This window comes from Lonchura striata, chromosome 26, assembly GCF_050655825.1.
Source record: "Lonchura striata isolate lonStrDom1 chromosome 26, ASM5065582v1, whole genome shotgun sequence".
NCBI classification, from domain to species: Eukaryota; Metazoa; Chordata; class Aves; order Passeriformes; family Estrildidae; genus Lonchura; species Lonchura striata.
This window is the reverse complement of record NC_140728.1, coordinates 9417738-9436735: the sequence shown is the minus strand read 5'-3', so window position 1 is coordinate 9436735 and position 18998 is coordinate 9417738. Positions and strand designations below refer to the sequence as shown.

Below are 18998 nucleotides of genomic sequence, written 5' to 3'. Positions count from 1 at the left end.
ATCTGGAGGTAAAGCCCAGCCTTCCCCAGCTGGAAGCTGCAAACGCAGAAGGTTGTGACAACCACTGTGCTAAACCTCCTGGAGGTGCTTTTTCCAGCAGCCCCAGAGCTCTGGCCTGGCTGAGTCCATCAGGGAGAGGAAACCCTGAGGCTTTGGGGGCCATTGGGGTGCTGGAGCTGGGACTGAGCATTCAGCTGAGTCTGGAGTGAGCAGCACGGAGGGGGGTCCTGGGTGAGCTGGGCCAGGATCTGATACCTCCTTGGGGAGCTGTGTCTTGTCCAGCAGCTCTTCCAAGCTGCATTGTGAGGCTGAATCCCATGCTGGTGAGCTGCCATGGTCCAGAGATATGTTTGGGGCTGGATTAGCAAGAGAAGCTGGGTGGCTGTAGGCTGCTGGGGGAAGTGTGGAGGTGGTGCTTCCTTGGAAGCCATCCCTGCTCTGGGAATTGCAGTTGCTGGAACGGAGGGAATGGAGCATCTCCAGAGCGAGGGCAGGTGGGCTCTGCCAGGAACAAATCCCTGTTTCCTCTGCTTTTGTTGACACAGACTCCAACAAGTGAGAGAGGGCTGGGGTCAGGAGAGCTTTCCTCCACCACCAGAGTGGAAGATTGGGATCTCCTCCCACCTCTGGAGGGTTTGTTGCATAAGGTGTTACAGTGACAGACCTGATGAAATAAAATACGCAGCAAGATGAGCTGAGGGGCTCTGGATGGAGAGGGAAGCGGGCAGAGGGATCCATAGGCAGGAAGAGAGAGAGGCAGAGGGGGATTATCCAGCTTGGAAAGAAGCCCAGGTGAAACCTCTGGGAAAGGAAAAAAAAAAAAAATAGCATATTCCCAAATTGCCAGTTTCTGCTCAACAAGCTAAACCCCTCCTCCAGACACTTTGGGGAATGTCTGGGAATGGGAATTGCGTGGAGATGTGCAGCTCTGGTTTCTGTGGCCCAGGGAAGCTGAGTCACATCCCACTCCCAGGAGTTGCTTCCAAGCACAGGGCCCAGGCCCCCCCTCCCCTAGTTCCCACCAGGGGTGGTTGGCCAGCAAAGGTCCTGGGGGCTGATTCATCCCAGTGCATTCCTGGATGGAATCCCAGAAGGGTGAGAAGTTGCTGTTTGTTCCCAGGGCTGTCTCCTGGTTGGTGTCCGAGTGGGTCAGGCTCAGCTTTCAGGTTGGGTTTTACTGCTCTTACCCAAAGATCAGGTGGGCAGCCCTGATGAGAAAAATTAGTTTTTCCTACAAAGGGGTTATGTGGGTCTGTTAAGTGTGGATTCTGCCCGTCCGAACCCTCATCCAGCTTCAGCTCCCTGCATCCCCTGGGATTTCTCAGAGATGCCCCTCAGAGGCAGCACAAGCTGGGGAATTCCCAAAGCCCCCTGACAAGTGCCTGAGTGCTTTGTTTCCTCTGCTCCCAGACTGTCCCAGAGTGGGGCTGGGCAGGTGTTGAGCCAGGTCCAGGTTCGTTGCTGTGTTTGGAGCTGTGGTTTGAGTTGGAGCTGAAGCAGGGCCCAGAGCTTCCTCCAGCTACAGGAACAGTGTCCTGGTGTGTGTAGGATGGGGAACATGCACAAGGAGCCCTCATGCACACAGCAGGGTGGGGGTGTTGTATCCCACCACTGGAGTTCCTTTAGGGGGAGCACACACTCCCTCACTATCCCAGTGACTGATGGAACTGTAAATGAGTTGGTGATTTGGAGTCCAGCAGGTCAAGGTATTGTGGCCACTTTGGAGATCTGGTGTCCCCCAGGGCAAGGTGGCAAATGTGGGCCTAAACTGATGTGCACTGGGGTGGGACAGTGAACAGAAAACTGCTGCCAGCAGAATACACCTGAACCCAGTGGGACCTTGGCTCAGCACAGCAGCTCCAGCAGCTCCAGCAGCAGCTCCCAAGGGTGGCTTTGGAGTCTGGGATATGTGGGGTCTGTGGGGTCTGTCCTCCTTGGGGGTTGGGTCTGTGAGTTCTGCTCTAGGGCTTATCTGTCCTTCTGTCCTGGCTTGTAAGATAAGCATGTATTTTATTTGCCATCTGTTGGAGGTTGGGCAGTTTTCTTATTCACCATTTAACTGGATTATTACCAACACCTTGACTCCTCAGGGTGTCAGGTTTTTGACTCTATCAATAGTTTTATTTATACTAATTACAAGTTTTTTTAATTTAGGGTTTGTTTTTTTTTCCCTAGTAAAGAACTGTTATTCCCATATCTTTGCCTGAAAGCCTTTTAATTTGGAAATTGTGGTAATTCAGATGGAGAGGGTTTACCTTTTCCATTTCACAGGAGGCTCTTGCCTTCCTTCACAGACTCCTGTCTTTTCAAACCAAGACACCTTCTCCCCATGGCAATACCAAACCAGATGGCTCCCCCTGAATTTGAGAATAATGCACATTTCCAGGGAAAATTCATTTCAGTAGCATGGCAGAGGAAAAGGCCAGGCCAAGTTGAACCAGCTCCTTGTAGCCATCAGCTCTGCTCTACAAAGTCCTCTGACTAAAGGAAAGTGCTGCCAGTGATTTGTCACTAAGGAGACACATCCAAGGAGTGTCAGATCCAGCTGTCCTATGGCTGAGCAGGGATTGAGAAATTTCTGTGCTGGCTGGGGCTAAGAGGAGAGTAGTTCCACCAAGGTCTGATGGGACATCATCTGGCTTTGGTGGGGATCAGGACTCTGATGTGAAGGGAAGATGAGATTTGGGGGATAAAAAGTCTTTTGAAGACTTCTATAACTTCCCTCAACATGGGATGATTCAGTGAAAGGTTCCACTCTTCCACAAATCTTAGATTATTGGGATACAAAAAAATCCCCATTAGCTCATAGGTCAGAAGGCAGAACTGGAGTTTTGTCATTCCTGCAGGAATCTCCATGTCTGGGATTTCACTGACACTTCTCTCCTAGAAGGCACCCAGGCTTTGCTTTGTGCCTCCCACAGGCCTCTGCTCTCCCTGTGTTTTTCCTATGTTTAATCATCCTTATTGTTTAAAGCCGTGCATAGTTTATGATTTAACTTGCCTAGCCTGCACTGCCAGTGACTGGTTCTTGTCTTGCCTTTCCCTGCCACAGATTAATATTTATTAACAGACATCCTTTTCCACAATCTCCACATTGGCTCTGTGTGTCCAGCTGACTTTGGGAAAATGGTACTTTGAACACAGGTCTCCTCCTGCCAGCAGTGCCAGCTGCAAGAGAGGAGAGTTGCCTTTGAGGATAGGAAATAACTCATCAAGAACAGCTACACTGGGTTTGATGGCAGCCTCAGTTTGCTCTGGAGTAATGGATAACAGGGATGGAGAAGGAGATGAGGGCAGTGGGAGCAGTGAAGGGGGGCTCACAGAGATGCACTGCAAGGTCTTGCACTTATTATCTGCTGTAATTGGATTTTACCCTCATGAATTGTCCCACTGAAGATAAAAGAGAGTTTAAAGTATCTAAGTTTTAAAGGAGATGTCATGGGGGAATGATAACATGGGGAGAGGGGAATCTCAGCAGCCTTCAGTGTTGTTTTCTGTCCACATGGTCACTGAGAGGCTGCACCTCATCTGTGTGGTTCTGCCACATATTTCCAGCTCTGTCCCAGCTGTTAAGGGTCCTCTGTCATGAGGAAGAGTTGAGAGAGCTGGGAAAGGGGCTCAATCTGGAGAAAAGGAGGCTCGGAGGGACCTTCTGGCTCTGCACAACTGCTTGACAGGAGGGGGAGCCAGGGGAGGTTGGGCTCTGCTCCCAGGGAGCAGGAATGGGAGGAGAGGGAATGGCTTCAGGTTGTGCCAGGGGAGGTTCAGGTTGTATATGGGGAAAATTTCTTCATGGAAAGGGTGGTCAGGCCCTGGCACAGCTGCCCAGGGCAGTGGTGGGCTCACCATCCCTGGAAATGTTCAAAAGACCTGTGGATGTGGCACTTTGGACATGGGTTAGTGGTGAACATGGCAGTTCTGGGGAAATGGTTGGATTCTTTGATCTTAGAGGATTTTTCTAACCTCAGTGATTCTGTGGCTCTGTGTTCCTGATTCTGTGTGTTTGCCAAGTGCACATGGGCCCTTCAGGGACCTAAACAGCTGCTTGGGTAACAGCAACTGGGACACAGACCTGTGGACATAACCAGAGGAAAGCACAAGGGGGGCATCTCCTGCTAAGAGCATTTCCACCCTGGCCCAAATGGTATTTTATGATTGCCTGGGTTTATCCCAAATTCCAAGGATCTGTGACCAGGTTGTGTGGTCTTTACTCCTGAGGTGTTTGAAAAGAGGGATCTCCTTCCTGTCTCTGAGGGCTGGGGATACTGGCTGTCAAGCTGGCTGTCAAGATGAAAAAAGCAAAGAAGTGTCCAAACCTGCACAAAGACCAAGTTTTCTTCAGCTACCTCCACCAGAAAATCCCCAGGTTCTTCCTGGCCTCAAGACTGAGCTCTCCAAGCAATAAATCCCAGTTGAGTGGTGGCAGGCGAAACATCTTCTCCAACCAGCAGGGTGACTTCAAAATGCCTTGAATGTTTGAGGTTCTGTGTAATTCTGTGTTTATAAGCTCTTATGTACAAGTTCTGGGAGGTGAAGGCAACCCTTCCCTACTGGAGAACGTGAACTTGAACCAACTGCCTGATCTCCTGAATTTGGCCGCATAGCGGAGAATTTATTGAAGAAAGTTACAGATGTGCCTAAAGTGGCTTACTTTGGGCATTTCCTTGCTCTAACCACAAAGTCTGAAGTGCATGGGAGGAACAGATCCTGAAAGGAAAAGTGTGGTCCCCAGGCAGGACTGGTCAGAGGGATTGTAAGTCAGGCACAGAACCTTTTTTTACAGCTGCTCACTCAGGAAAATGCTCCAGGTGCTCACACCTGCAGTTTCAGAATGTTTACAGAGAACAAGAGGCAGATTTGAAGAAGGAATTCCGAGGAAATTATAATGGAATGGCTTTACCTTCGTGCTCAGGATTAGGATTATCAGATAACTCTGTGTCCTGGGGAATCACCTGGCCCAAACTCACCACTTCCAGCACTGCCTTGCTGCTGCTGAGGCCCAGCACTGATGTCCTGATGTGGAGTTGAAAGGAAATCCCAAGGTGGAGAGGGAGCACAAGGTGGAGGACATGACTGAATCTCTCATTGCCTTCCCGTGGCCACTTCCTTACCTTATCAGCAAATGCTGTGCAGCTTTATGTGCATGAGGCATCGGGACTGGGGAAATCTGGGTGAAGAGCAGTCTCAGACTATGGAAAAGGAGCTTCTGTGTTTTCCTGCACAGGGGCAGGGCTGGGAGCTGACCTGGCTGTTGCCTGTTCTCCATCCAGGGATGTTCTCCAGGTGCAGTCTCGCTGACAATAGAAAGCAAATCTCATTATTTACACCACATCCACAGGAATCGTCTTCCTGAGAAAATGCAAGAATTTTTAGCCACAAACCAAATCACCATAACAGGTTCTGGGTGCCTCAGGCAGAGCAATAAGTAAGGTTTGTTCTAAGGATCAGTGGCTGGAGAAGACCTGAGTGGCTCCAGGGCCTTTGTGGTCGAGCTTATCCAGTTTATCTCAGAGATGAGTCTTATCAAACAATCACAGAGATTAGGATATTTCTGACATTACCCACCAGTTTAGGTGCATAAGTTAGGACAGGTAAGTCCTGATTTTGTACTCTGTTAGACATTCAGAGCTTCCCCTGGAAGTTAATTGGAGAGTAGGGTTTGCACTTCCTGATAACGGGACCTGGGATGCCACAATTATTGAACATTTTTGAAAATGAAACTGAAATCACTCTAAACACTTTTGGACCATCCAGAGGCAGTTAAGGGAATTCCATTGTGGAAAGAGAATGATTCACTTCATTTGTCTTGTAGTGATGAACGTGGCATTGAGTAAAATACTTTTAGGAGGGATCCAAAGGCTGTAGTGCTAGAGACTGCTGGGAGAGCTCTTGGAAGGGCTGGTGTAGGTAAATCCAAACTCTAGTTAAAGCACTGAGATACAGGAAAAAGGGCTGATGGGTTCCTCCCAATCCAGTATATTTGCATCTTTAAAAAACATATCTGAGATCCAGTCTCATTTATTCCTCTAGCATCCCAAAAATAATGACTGAGCTCTATACATTTTCAGGAAAAGAAAGTAGAGACATACTAAGTGATCTTTTAGAGCCAAGACTAGAATTCAAAGAGTGCAGTAAGGTTTTGTAGTGTTTGACTGTTTTAGATCCCCAGGTGTTAGACTGGATCATCCTTTATGTGTGGTGTTTGTTAGTGACCATTGATTGATTTTAGCAAGCCTTGCTCGGGCTGCTCATGCTGATAGGATTGGTAGGATCCAGACATGGAGTGAACTGGTGAAAGGGTCAGGGGTGGGTTTTGCCTTCAGAGAGGGAAATTGTATTTACTACAAGTCTTCTATGGCCAGACATTCCAGGACATGTAGCACAAAATATCACCAGGTTCCTCTCATACTACAGATAGGAGGCCACCAAGTTGATGAGAAGAAAGGAACTCCTCACCTGTGTGGAAAGGCTGAGAGAACTGGGATTGTTCAGCCCTAGAGAAGAGAAGCTTTGGGGGGACCTAATTGTGGCCTTCCAGTACCTGAAAGAACTGACAGAAGACATGGAGAAAAATTATTTACAAGGGCCTGAAAGGACAGGACAAGGGGGAATGGCTTCCCACTGTCAGAGAACAGAGTTAGTTGGGATATTGGAAAAGAATTCCTCCCTGTGAGGCTGGTGAGGTCCTGGCACAGGTTGTCCAGAGAAGCTGTGGCTGCCCTGTGCCTGAAAGTGTCCAAGGCCAGGTTGGACAGGGCTTGGAGCAACCTGGGATAGTGGAAGGTGTCCCTGACCATGGCAAAGTCAGAACTGGATGAGCTTTAAGCTCCAACCCAAACCATTCTGGGATTCTGTGATTCCATGATGTCAGACGCTGTCCCCATCTCTGACCCTTTCTGCTCCTCTGCTTTGGGTTTTATGGCACTTGGTCTTTTGTTCTGCAAAGCTTGGGGTGGTTTAGGGGGTCTGTGGTGTGAGGGCTGGAGTTCCCAGCAGTGACAAGGGCTCCCCTTGCTGCTTGTATTCCTTATGTTCCTGTTGAGATTTATAATTTTTTCATAACTAAATTTGCTGTTAAAAAATAGCTTTGTGCTCTGAAAAGGACCTGGTGGGAATCCTTTCTCCTGGGAATCCTTTCTCCTGGGAATGCTTTCTCATGCTGACTGTGCCTTTTCCATTTGCAGGTTCCATGTACGATGGTTTAGCTGATGGTTATGGCTATGGGACATCCCGGGGCAGCTACTACACCAAAACCCAGACAGGGAACAGCAACTGGGGATACCCGGTAAGACACTACTTGCTCTGGGATTGTGGCATGGTCTGAGCTCACCTGGATGGGAAGAACATCTCACAGTCATGTAGGGAGGTCACAGTGCTCCAGAAACTTGCCTGAGAAGGATCCTGGCTCTCTTAAAGGGATTCAGTGCAGTGGAGGAGGAGGATTGAGGGCCCCACAGCTGTTTTATCTGGGGATTTTAGAGTGGACAAGATTTAGTTTGCATCTGTGGGTTGATATCCAATGGCACAAGAGTTTGGAAGCTGTCTGAGGGATCAGGGTTGGATTCAGACTTTCACAGCTCAGTTCAAATTTGGAGCACATCCAGGAGTTCCCATCTTTGTTCCTGTGCACCAAAACATGGCTGTGAATTACATGAATGTGGCTGGGGAACGCAGACCACGGGATTTGCATGAGAACTGTGCTGCTTTTCCCAACCTCAGTGATACTGCAGACCCTTCCCAGATACTCTCTGTGCTTGCAAAAAAGTGGGTCCAGTTCTTCCAGAAAAAGCACAGTTGAGATGGTACCTGTCTTTGTGCAGTGTGAGGCTGAACATCCCACAGAGCTCCTGGTCCTTGGTGACAGACCCCTGGTACACAGGGAATCGCTCCAAACCACTCCACAGGCCACTGGGACAACATGCTGCCCCTCCATTTAAGGCTTGTGTTCTGCTGTTCCCTGCTTTTCATCAGCTCTAAAGTAAAAAGGAGCAATTCACAGATCTGGGATTTGAATATGAGAAAAGCAGAGGACTCCTTTCAACAACTCTGGGACTGTAAAGCAGCTCCATGTCAGCCATCAAAGGCTTGAACCAGGAAAGGTCTTGGTGGCTCCAAGCACACAAACAGGGCTGCAGCTTTTCCTGGTGGTTGCCAGATCCTCTGCTTGTTCAGAGCACCAGCATTCCTCAGCTTCAGAAGGATTTACCTGGGTCTTTCCTAATGGCCTTGTTGTAGCATGATGGCTTTGAGGCAGTGGTGTCACTTGCAGAGTTTGCATCACTGGGTGTTCAGTAGGAAAACTGAGAGTTCTGGAGTGTCTTTGAAATGTTTATTTCCAGTCTGTCTGTTGGGCCATTTCAGTGTCCTTTCCTGTGCTGGTTAAATTCTAGCCAGGGAGGCTCCTGTCCCCAGATGTGAAAAGTGTGTTCAGAGGAGCCACCGAGTTGATCGGGGGGATGGAGAATTCTGCTGTGAGGAAACACTGGGAGACTTGGGATTGTTCAGCTTGGAGAAGAGAAGCTTTGGGGCAACTGTACTATGGCCTTGAAGTACCTAAAGGAGCTACAGGAAAGATGAAGGGAGATTATTTCAAGGGATGGAAGGACAGAATAAGCGGGAATGTCAGAGGGCAGAGTTAGATGGGATTTTCTTCCCTGTGAGGGATGGAAGAAATTCTTCCTTCTGAGGTTGGGGCGGCCCTGGCACAGGGTGCCCAGAGAAGCTGCGGCTGCCCCTGGATCCCTGGAAGTGTCCCAGGTCAGGCTGGACAGGGCTTGGAGCATTTTGGGGTAGTGGAAGGTGTCCCTGCCTGTGGCAGGGTGGAATGGGCTTTGAGGACCCTTCCAACCCAAACCATTCTGGGATTCTGTAATTGGTCAAAGCACAGGTCCCTCCATCCAGGTGTCCTGTCTCTATCCCTAAGACAGTGGTGGAGCCCTGCAGAGGGTTCAGCCGTGGTAACCAGGCAGGGCTTTTGTGGCCACTAGAAAAGTTCATGAGACAGTTCCCAAGGGAGAGGTGGAACATCTGAGCATCACAGCTCAAACAGTGGGGATGTTTTGTTCTGCTGATATGTTGCTGTTTGCCTATTGTGATTCCTGAATGGAGTTTGTTTTGCTTTGTCCAAGCAAAATTGCTCTGTTTCAGCCATTCTAAGGGTTTGTAGATGGGGGGTTTTGTTAAAGAGGGAGGAAGCCAAGGCCTGGCTCTGCTCTTGCTGGTAAGGTGCTGCTGAAGCTCCTGCTGGTGGTGTGAGGGTTATTGTTTCCTGTTGTTAGTTCCTGATCTTGTTCCCAATCGTTATGGCAGCTGGGCAAATGCTGGGTAGGTGGGAATGCCACTGGCTGCTGGGGGTTTCAGTCAGCAGTGTTGGTGTTCTGGGGAACAGCTGGAAGGTGGTGATGAAGGTGATGAAGTTCAGGACCTCCATTAGACACCAGAGTCCTGTGGACACAACAGTTCAGTCCCTTTAGGCTCACTGGGGATTTAGGCAGCTCTGTGTGTTCTCTGAGACACTCCTCTGCACTTACTGAGGAAGGAAGGTCTTTTTCCAAATGTGTGTGTCATGCAAGTCTTTAATTCTGAATATTTTTGAGGTCTTCAGGATCTGGGTTACTTTAGCAAAAAGGACTGTGACCTGGGAAGGAGTCACAGTAAACTTTGTCTTACCTGAGTCTATCTGAGAATCAGCCATTCAGTCCTGACAAGTTGTCTGACTCCTCCCCGGCCAGCAAAGGCAGGGGTAGGGGCCGTGATTCATCTCCTCTGCCGGGGAGATCTGTCAGGTCAGGATGAATCAGCCCCCCTGGATCCCTATCTCCTGCCACTGGAGCTGGATGGAGCAGGGAGATGAGTGCACAGAGAGATGACTGCACTCAGAGGCAAGCAGTCCCAGGTGCCACTGGCACTCTGGAACACATAACCTCAAGCCTAAATGTGCTTAAGAAGCTCAACAGACACCAGACTTCCCAACCACACTGAGCAGCTTCCTCCATTCTGCTTTTTCCAGATAGCATTAAAGGTTCCACACATCTGCCACCAGCTTCTAGCTTGGGATAACTTCAGCCTTTGTCTACAGACCTGTTTGAAGTCTGTGCAGGTTCTGGGCTTCCTAAAAAATGTTTCCTGTTTGTAATTCCTGGCTTGTAAGACATGAAACCAAAGATAAAGCAAATCTATTTTCAAAGGCAAAATTGCTGGACTTATTTCCAGCTGGAGCTGGTGCTGCGAATGTGTCTGAAAAGTGACAAAGTCCTTTGAGGTGCACAGGCAAACTGAGATACTGCAGAGAAGTGACTCAGTGTAAGATTGAGGGGAATGACTGACTCCCAGTCCCCCTGGAGTTAAAAAGGTACAGTGGGAAATCCATGTCCAGGGTGTTGCTCCACAGCACCTGCTCCTGAGACACTGCTCTTGGGGTGCCCTGATCTAAGGCATTGCCTCAGATGGTGACACTAAAGGTGTCCTGTCCCATCTACAGCTCTTAAAAGCTGCTATCCCTGACTTCCTCCTTTTGTCTTGTTTTGTGTCTTCCTGGAAATGTCAAACTTTTCACTTCTGTGTTTTCTTTCCAATCTTGTGAAACTGATGTTCAAATATTAGAGTAAGAAAAATGATGGATCTGGAGGAAGAGCTCTTTCTGGATCAGTGAGTTTGGAATAGACTGCCCAGGGCCAGTGGTGGAATCCCCAGCCCTGGCAGTGTTCAAAAACTTGTGGATGTGGCTCTTGAGGACATGGTTTAGGGTGAATGTGGCAGTGTTGGATTAATGAAGGGACTCTTTGATCTTAGAGGACTTTTCTAATTTAATGACTTCATAATTCTTTGTTTCTAACACTTTGGATTAAAGCCTCCAATTCACCCATTATTACAGATTATTTTCTGTTAATTCCCCTTGTGAGAGGCGTAATTTGCAGCATCACTGTCCCCAGTCAGCACCTTCTCACTGCCAGTGCAAGGAACACTGAGCCAGTGGGAGGGCAGTGGGTTTGCTCTTGGCTGCAGCATTTCTTGGCTCATGTGTCAGGGGCTGGTGCAGCTCTCAAGGATGTTTGGAATTCCTTCGGGAATTCCTTTGCTCAGATACCACACTGGGATGCAGTAACAGGAGGATCCATGACTGTAGACCCCTCTGTGTCAGGGTGATACCCCAACCCAGGTGCTGGGAAGCCTTAGTGGTATTTGTAACCCTACTGCCACTGTGAGCTATGAGTGGCCAGCAGTTCCCAAAGCCCTCCAGCCTCAGGAATTGTGTCCTGGTGTGAGCAACACCTCAGGTCCCACAGGAGGGTCATTTGTGAACACAGTTTACACAGACAAACCTGGGGGAGGATTAAGGAAGCTGGACTGGGCACCTAGAGCAGTGCAGTCCCGGCAGAAGCCTCAGCATGAGCCACACGCTTGTCTCTGACAGCTCAGTTCACCCCAAAAATGGAGTCTCTCCAGCAGTGTTGCAAAGCTACAGCCACAGTCAGGTAGGTGGTCCATGGATTGCACGGACCTTGGTGCTCACCCCAAATGCAGGCGCAGCTTTGGAGAGGCACAACAAATCCCAAACACATGGAAGGCATCATGTAGTGTTCCACCAGCAAAGACTTCTGAGGCTCAGTTCCCTCCCAGCTCTTGCCTGGGTCTGCTGGGTTGGCAGGTCCATCGCTGGCAGGGAATTGGGGCATTCCTAGGTCCCACAGCATGACCAAGACAAGGTACAGGGCCCACCTGGCTCTCCATGCTGCTGCCTCCACAAGAAGGAGATCCCCGACATGATGTGGATGTGTCCAGTGTGTCCCCACAGCACTGCCCCCGATGAGGGGAAACAACCCTGGAGGTTCTGAGAAGGGAATCTCAGATGTGTCCTGTGTCCATCAGATCCTTATCCCCCAGAGCTGAGCTAGGGCTTTCACAGAATCACAGGATCACTGAGGCTGGACAAGACCTCTAAGATCATCAAGTCCAACCTTTGACCCATCACCACTGAGTGCAGGATCCAGTCATTTCTTGAACACCTTCAGGGACAGTGACAACACAGCTGCCCTGGGCTGACCATTCCTATGTTTAACAACCATTTCCATGAAGAAATTCCTCCTGATGTCCAACCTGAACCTCCCCTGGCCCAGTCTGAGGCCATTCCCTCTCCTCCTGTCCCTGTTCCCTGGGGGCAGAGCCCAACCCCCCCGGCTGTCAGGAGCTGTGCAGAGCCAGAAGGTCCCCCCAGAGCCCCCTTTTCTCCAGGCTGAGCCCTGTCCCAGCTCCCTCAGTTGCTCCTGGTGCTCCAGTCTCTTGTGCAGTTCTGTTCCTTTACCTGGACAAGCTCCAGCCCCTCAGTGTCTCTCTTCCAGGGGGGGCCCAGATGTTTGTTTAACAACTCTGCTCCCAGACCAAGGAATATTTGTCTGGTCTAGTGGTGCTGGATTAAAGCAGTTACCAGTAGTAATTACATCCGTTATGGCACTAATGAGAAACACACACCAGTGATCCCTCTGCACCAGAGACCGTAGGAATATTTGTAACCAAAAATCCTCTGTGGGACAAAGTGTCAGAGCTATCTCTCTGAAAAGCATTACCTGAACAAGAGGTGGTCACTGTTGCCCCTGCCTGCCTTTGCCTTTTTGGCCAAAACCTCATAGTCAGTGGGAGCTTTGTTCCATAGAAAACAAAGGTTTAGAGTTACTGCACATCATTGCTTGGTCAGAGCCTGGTGCCCCTGGGAGGTTTGCACAAGGCTTTAGGCTTTGGAACAGCAAGCTGGACACTGCCTTCCTTGGCCGGAGCTTATGGAACTAGCAAGACCTAAATCTCAGCTGAAAAAAAAGAGATGAAAAATCATAGGGAAAGGCCGCTCCTGGGAGAGGTGGGAAGGAACATTTCAGAAATAGATAAACAATATATTTGCTGGTTTTGCAATTTTTCTCCCTGCCACGGAGGGAGCAGCACTCAGAGGGTTTCGCAAGGAGCTCTCCCCACCCAGCACCCAGGGTGGGACCTGCTCATGTTGCATCTCCTGTGCTTTGCCCTCCAGCCTGGGAGAAACCTGCTCCTGACGTGTTTATACGGAGCCCTCACTTCTCTGTCTGCTGCTCTAGAAACAAACAAATTGCAAGGGAAAAAAATCCAGGCAGGTAATGAACTGATGGCGTCCTCAGATGTGGAATCAGAACCACCCAGTTCTCTGGGAGGGCTCTGACGTGGGAAGGCAGAGCTGGATGCAGGCGCCATTCCTGGGCTGATGCACCTTGCTCCGTGCTTCTGCTTCTCTGGAAACTAGGGGGAGGACAGAGACTTTTCCTGCCAAGCAAAAGGGTTTATGGAAGAAAAAACCAGAAAATGACTCATGGCTGATGGCTGGGAAAATGCCATTTTGACTTTCTCTCTAGAACCACTTTTATTCGAACTGAAATAAGAGGTCAAAGATGTTTACCTGTCTCATGTGTTGGATATTCTGCTTGTTCCTAGAACATACTGCAGGCTGAGAACTGGAGATCCACAAATGCTCATTAATTTAGAGGCAGGTCTGTGGTGCTGCCAGGGAGGGAAGCACTTCCTCCCTGGGCCTGACAGGAGCAGCAGTGCCACCAGTGCTCATCTCCAGTACTCAGTACTTTTCCTTCCTCCCTGCCTTCCCTGTCTGACTGTGAATAAACAGCTCCCAAGGCCTGGCTTCACACAGACACACTAATTTCACAGTGAGGAGGCTAAAATTCAGAATGTCAGGTGGCCTGGCCGCACCTGAGCATCCTCCTGCACCTAAAGCTACAGGGGACTGCCAGGGCCTGATGGAATGGCTGGAATCAGAATCATAGGATCGTAGAAGGGTTTGGGTTGGAAGGGACCCTAGAGATCATCTCATTCCACCCCCTACCATAGGCAGAGACACCTTCCACTATCCCAGGCTGCTCCAAGGTCTATCCATCTGGGCCTTGGGCACTTCCAGGGATGGGGCAGCCACAGCTTCTCCGGGAAGCCTGTGCCAGGGCCTCACCACCTTTACAGGGAAGAATTTCTCCCCAAAATTCCATCTAACACTGCCCTCTGGCAGTTTGAAGCCATTCCCCTTGTCTTGTCACTGCAGTTACTAATGAAAGATCCCTCTGTATCTTCTCTGTAGCCCTTTCAGATCCTGGAAGGTGCTGTTAGGTCTCCACACAACCTTCTTTTCTTCAGACTGAACATTCCCAGCTGTCCCAGCCTGTCATCAGGACAAGCTCCAGGACAGGAGAATTGCACCAATCCCCTTATCTGCTTGGTGGCTTCCTCTGGGCTTGCTCCAACAGTTCCATGTCCTCGTGATCAGAGCACCAGAGTATTCCAGGTGGGGTGTCACATGAGCAGACTAGATGGGAGAATCCTCTCCCTCCCTGCAGCCCACACTGGGGGATGAGCCCAGGACATGGATGGTTTTCTGGGCTGCTCCTTGGCAATCCAAGGAGTTGTGTCATGAAAAGAGACACTTTCCAAGCTCTCCCAACTTCTCAGCTCCTGTGGGGAGAAGTCTCAGTGACAGCCTGAGCCCTTCAAAATGCTTTCCAGATCCTGCAGTGCAGAGGGAATCACTGCTTTCTGTCTCCACCCCACTGTGAGGGGCTTCCTGGTCTTTCCCAGCATTTCCCCGCACTCTTAAAGGGCAGACGTGTGGATGGCACACCATGCACACACCCATGGGCAGTGGACAGATGCAATTCACAGCATTAGGAAATCTGGGCACTGATGAGGTCTGACAGCCAGAGATTGATTCCTTCCTTTCACTGCTGCTCTTCTGCACAGGGAGAGCTCCCTGCACACGGAGTGGCATCAGCAGATGTTGGGAGGTGTTGTCAGGTGGCTCTTTAAACCACAGACTGTGTGACACCTTCCCCCTCAGAGATGGCATCTCTCCAGGCAGAGTGCTTCCCTTCCTTGCTGGGCATCCATGGGTCTCACTGATGGCTGCAGGGAATTCCATTCACTTGCCCACATTTGCTCCAGTGTTAGAAATGACAGTCCCTGACTTAGCTGGGTCAGCACCTAACACAGGGATTTAGGTTTTATTGTGGGGAAGTTTTGCCAGGAACAGGAAGGGATCAGGTCAGCCCCAGTCATTCAAGGATTCATAGACTCAAGGTCTGAGGTCCATTGGAGCTGGCAGGAGAACCCTCATCGATCTGGAGCCATTGGATCGGGTTCCTGCTGCAAAAAGGAATTCTGAGATACCAATTAGGTCCATGCCACTTGAAAGAGATTAAAATGGGCTCAGCCAAGCATCTGGTAGAATCAGCAATAAAAGTCGTGGACTGCCTTTGGTAATGAGCTTCACATCACACAGGAACAATTTTCCCATGAGTTTGCAAAAGGCTCCCCCGCCCTGCCGGGACCTGCTTGGACTTGCAGCCCAGGGCTCCTGTGTTGCAGAAAGGTGTCTTTGCAAACAGCTTCACCCGTCTCAGGGCTGCCAAGGAGAAGGACAATGCTACGGCCACTTTAAAACCCAGCAGGAAATCGAGAACCCATGATTCTGTCTCAGTAAACAGAGACACGTTCCCCCTCCCCTCAATGAGTGCGCTGCAGAGCAAGTCCCAGCTTTAGATAAACAAGTTCCTCTTCCAGGCTCCCTGAGTGGGTTTCAGCAGATGCCCAAGGGTTCCACAGCTCTGCCAAGCTTCTGACAGCCCTACACAATAATCCCAGCTTAAACTGACTCATAAAGGAAACCAGCAGGGCTCACATCTAACAAGCTGTTTTCTGTCCTGCAGCTGCTGCCAGCAGCTCCACTGAGCACAAAGTCCACCCTGCATCTTCCCACTGCAGCCCTGTTCATCCTTCACTGTCCCCAGGGTTTCTGAAACTAGGAAAATGAATTGAAATGAGGATGATAGCACCTCAGAAGGACATATATGGTAGATCATGACTTTATGGAAGGTCACTTGGCTGTTGCTGTGTGTGTGCTGCATCCCAAGCAAACCTGGGATGGAGAGAGCCTGTGTATATGGCCGTTCTGGATTTTATCCTGGGCAGCAGCGGGCTTGTCCCACTGCCAGAGAGCTCCCAAGACTCATCACAGTCGACTGTGCTGTGCCTCACCCTGGCTCTTCATTTCACCTGCGACCTGTCCTTCCAAACCCCGGGAGCCCTGCAGGGAGCTCTGCCGGAGGCTCTGAACCTGCCCCTACCCCACTCAGCCCCAGGTTTGTTCTGTGTCCTCTGGAGAAGGCACAGAGAGAAGCTGCTCCCCTTTTATCCCCTTGCAGCAATTCACCTGTTTAGATGAACATCTGAAAGTCTGAAAACTACTCAGATAACAGTGATCTGGGCATCAGCAGAACTGGACTAAAGGGTTTAGTCCCACCCAGGTGGTGCCAGGGAGCCCCTTGGGAAGGGTTTCAGCCGTTACCTCTGTAGCTTTCTGGGACACATCCGAGAGGATTCCCTGCATTCCTGAAGATCAGTTTGTTAATGGAAATATTTGGCTTAATTAATTAACATAATGACAATTCTGCAGAGTGTTGGAGGCAGGAATGATGCTGAGTGTGCTGGGGCTGGGATGGACTTAGGGCAGGGCTGAGGGACTCGGGGTGAGCCGGCAGAGGATTCCAATTTCTCTGTCACAGAGTGTTTCTAGGTTAGGAAATATGGATTTCTTTTTCAATGACATGAACTACTACACCAGGCACAGGCTTTTCACAATTCCAAGGAAACTATTAGGAGCCAGTGTTGACTTTTCTCTCCCAGCCAAAGGGACCCTTGGGTGGCCTTTGCAGAAAGCATCACCCAAAGTGCCACTGCTTAGAGTTGGATGAGAAAAAAACACTTTGATCCAACAGGATACCATGGATGAACTTTCCCAGGATAAGCAAAGGGAGATGAGGAAGGCAGTTTTATTCTTCAGTTCTTTTTATCCCTGTTTGCTGTATGTCTTAAAGATCTCCTTGCCAGGCTGCTGAGGGGATGCAGAGCACAAACTTAGCATCATAGGGCAAACAGCCCTAAAACAGTTTAATTTCTTTTCCTTTCTGCAGTACACACCTGAATGAGTTGTCTCTCATTTGGACATAACCCTGCAGGCTCCCACAAGCCAGCACTGACATCCCAAGGGTTTAACATTGCAGAAGAAGATTGAATTCAATCCTGGTGTGGCAAACTTGATGCAAATCTGGAGGACTTCTGATGAAGTGGTGAAGGCATTTTGAACTGACAGCAGGGCAGCTAAAGCCATCTTTTTGTTTTGCTAATTTTGGATGATTTATTTTATAATCTTTTATCCTTTCTTTTTTACTTCCTGTCTTAGTCATCTCAGTTTTTATTGCATATTCTCCATTGTTCCCAGAGCATCCCATTATCTGAACAGATACTACACGCCTTGTAACTCATAAGCAGATATTCATTGTCTCCACTTGTTTCTTGGCACAAGAATCTCTTCTTACTAATTTTTCACTCCCTTTACTCCCTTTCTAAGGAACTAATAGATGGGAGGGAAAGAAAAGAGTTTAAGGAAATTAAAAATAAGCGCAGGGACTGCTGGAAGGTCAGAATGGGGCATCAAGCTCCATGATGGTGAGAGATATGCAGTGAACTCCTGTAATTACAGGGTGGGTTAGACCCTGTGTGTTGGGAATAAAGCACTTTCTCTATTGCCAGGGTCACATTTCAGCTTTCAGTTCTGCTTTAAAGCTCCTGGATCCCACATCCTGATTCCTCAGTGTCCCTGACATCCAGGTGGGGTTTGGCTCCTTTGTAAGGGCTGCAGGTTGGATAACCTCCCATAAATTTTGGGCACGAAAATGCTTGAGCGGCCCAGGAAAGCGGTAGCAGGCAGCCAGGCGGGCCTGGCGGCGCGGAGCTCGGCTCGGCCCTAACGCGCTGTGTTTGGTGTTTGGCAGCTCTACAACGGGACGCTGAAGCGGGACGTGGAGAGCCGGCGCTACAGCTCCTACAGCCAGATGGAGGGCTGGGCCAGCCGGGCCCACAGCAAGGCCCTGTGCAGCCCCCGCGCCGGCAGCGACTACTGCTTCGTGCAGAACATCAAGAGCAGCCGCAGCGAGCCCGACCTCTACTGCGAGCCGCCCCGCGGCACCCTGCGCAAGGCCCACGGCGGCGGCCGGGCCGAGCACAAGGCCACCCTCAACCGCCAGAGCATCTACAGCAGCTGCAGCACCCAGCAGGGAACCAGCAGGACCAGTAAAAAGGTGCCGGCGCGGGCCCTGTCCTGCCCCTCGAGCAACAAGCCCGACGTGGTCTATGCCCAGCCCATGATGAGCTGCAAGCAGGACGGGGTCTATGGCCAGGCCCAGTCCAGCTCCAAGTAAGTGCTCGGACCCTGCGGGAGCGTGCAGGGCTGGGAGCTCTGTCCACCCGAGCTGCTGGAGAGCCCTTACCGGTGCGTCCCGCAGCAAAGTGGGTCAGATGAGTCACTCTTGAGGGCTTTGTTTAGTTTCCTGGGCTGTGGAGGGGAACTGATAGGACTGGCTCAGTGTAGATATCTCTGCTGTAGCTCAGTGATATTGAGCAACACAATCCCTCAGTGTCTGTGGTGGCATTAACCCACAATGATATCAGGATAGGGAGGTGAAGAGCAGAAGGCCTGGTGTGCAGTCAGGGTGTCTCTCCTGCCTGTCCTTCTGCTTTAGTCTGGCAGAAAACTTACCCCAAAAAAACCTGTCTTGGAAGGAGTCAGTTCCTGAGGGTCTGGCTCAGAGCAGAGCCTGCTAAGCAGTGCTGTTTCCCTCTCTTCTCTCCACCCAGCCCCTGCTTCATTTGTCCCAAAGGTTTGATTTGGGTTTCAGAAAAAAACTGAATCATAAATTGAAATGGATATCCTAATTGGAATAATCTGACTGACCAGGAAAGAGGAGACAGTGGAAGCTGTTCAATTCTTTCCTGTCCAGAGAATTCAGTCTCATTTTGAGTAGGAAATATATAAGGGTGGAGGATGGTCCATCATGTTTGTGCATTAGATCCCTTCTTGTAGATGTTGCCTACAAGCACGGGGTGTGGAAAACACAGCAGTGAGCTCAGACCCTCCCAAGGAT

At 50.0% G+C, this 18998-nt stretch overlaps 1 protein-coding gene across 1 annotated transcript in view; it reads left to right on the top strand.

Moving 5' to 3' along the window:
* PKP1 (plakophilin 1) overlaps positions 1-18998 on the top strand; it is a 49016-nt gene that overhangs the window by 1180 nt on the left and 28838 nt on the right. Inside the window, exons 2-3 of the mRNA XM_085561532.1 lie at positions 7185-7285; positions 17850-18271. Coding sequence (XP_085417658.1) covers positions 7185-7285; positions 17850-18271 — 523 coding nt within the window. The remainder of the gene's footprint in view (positions 1-7184; positions 7286-17849; positions 18272-18998) is intronic.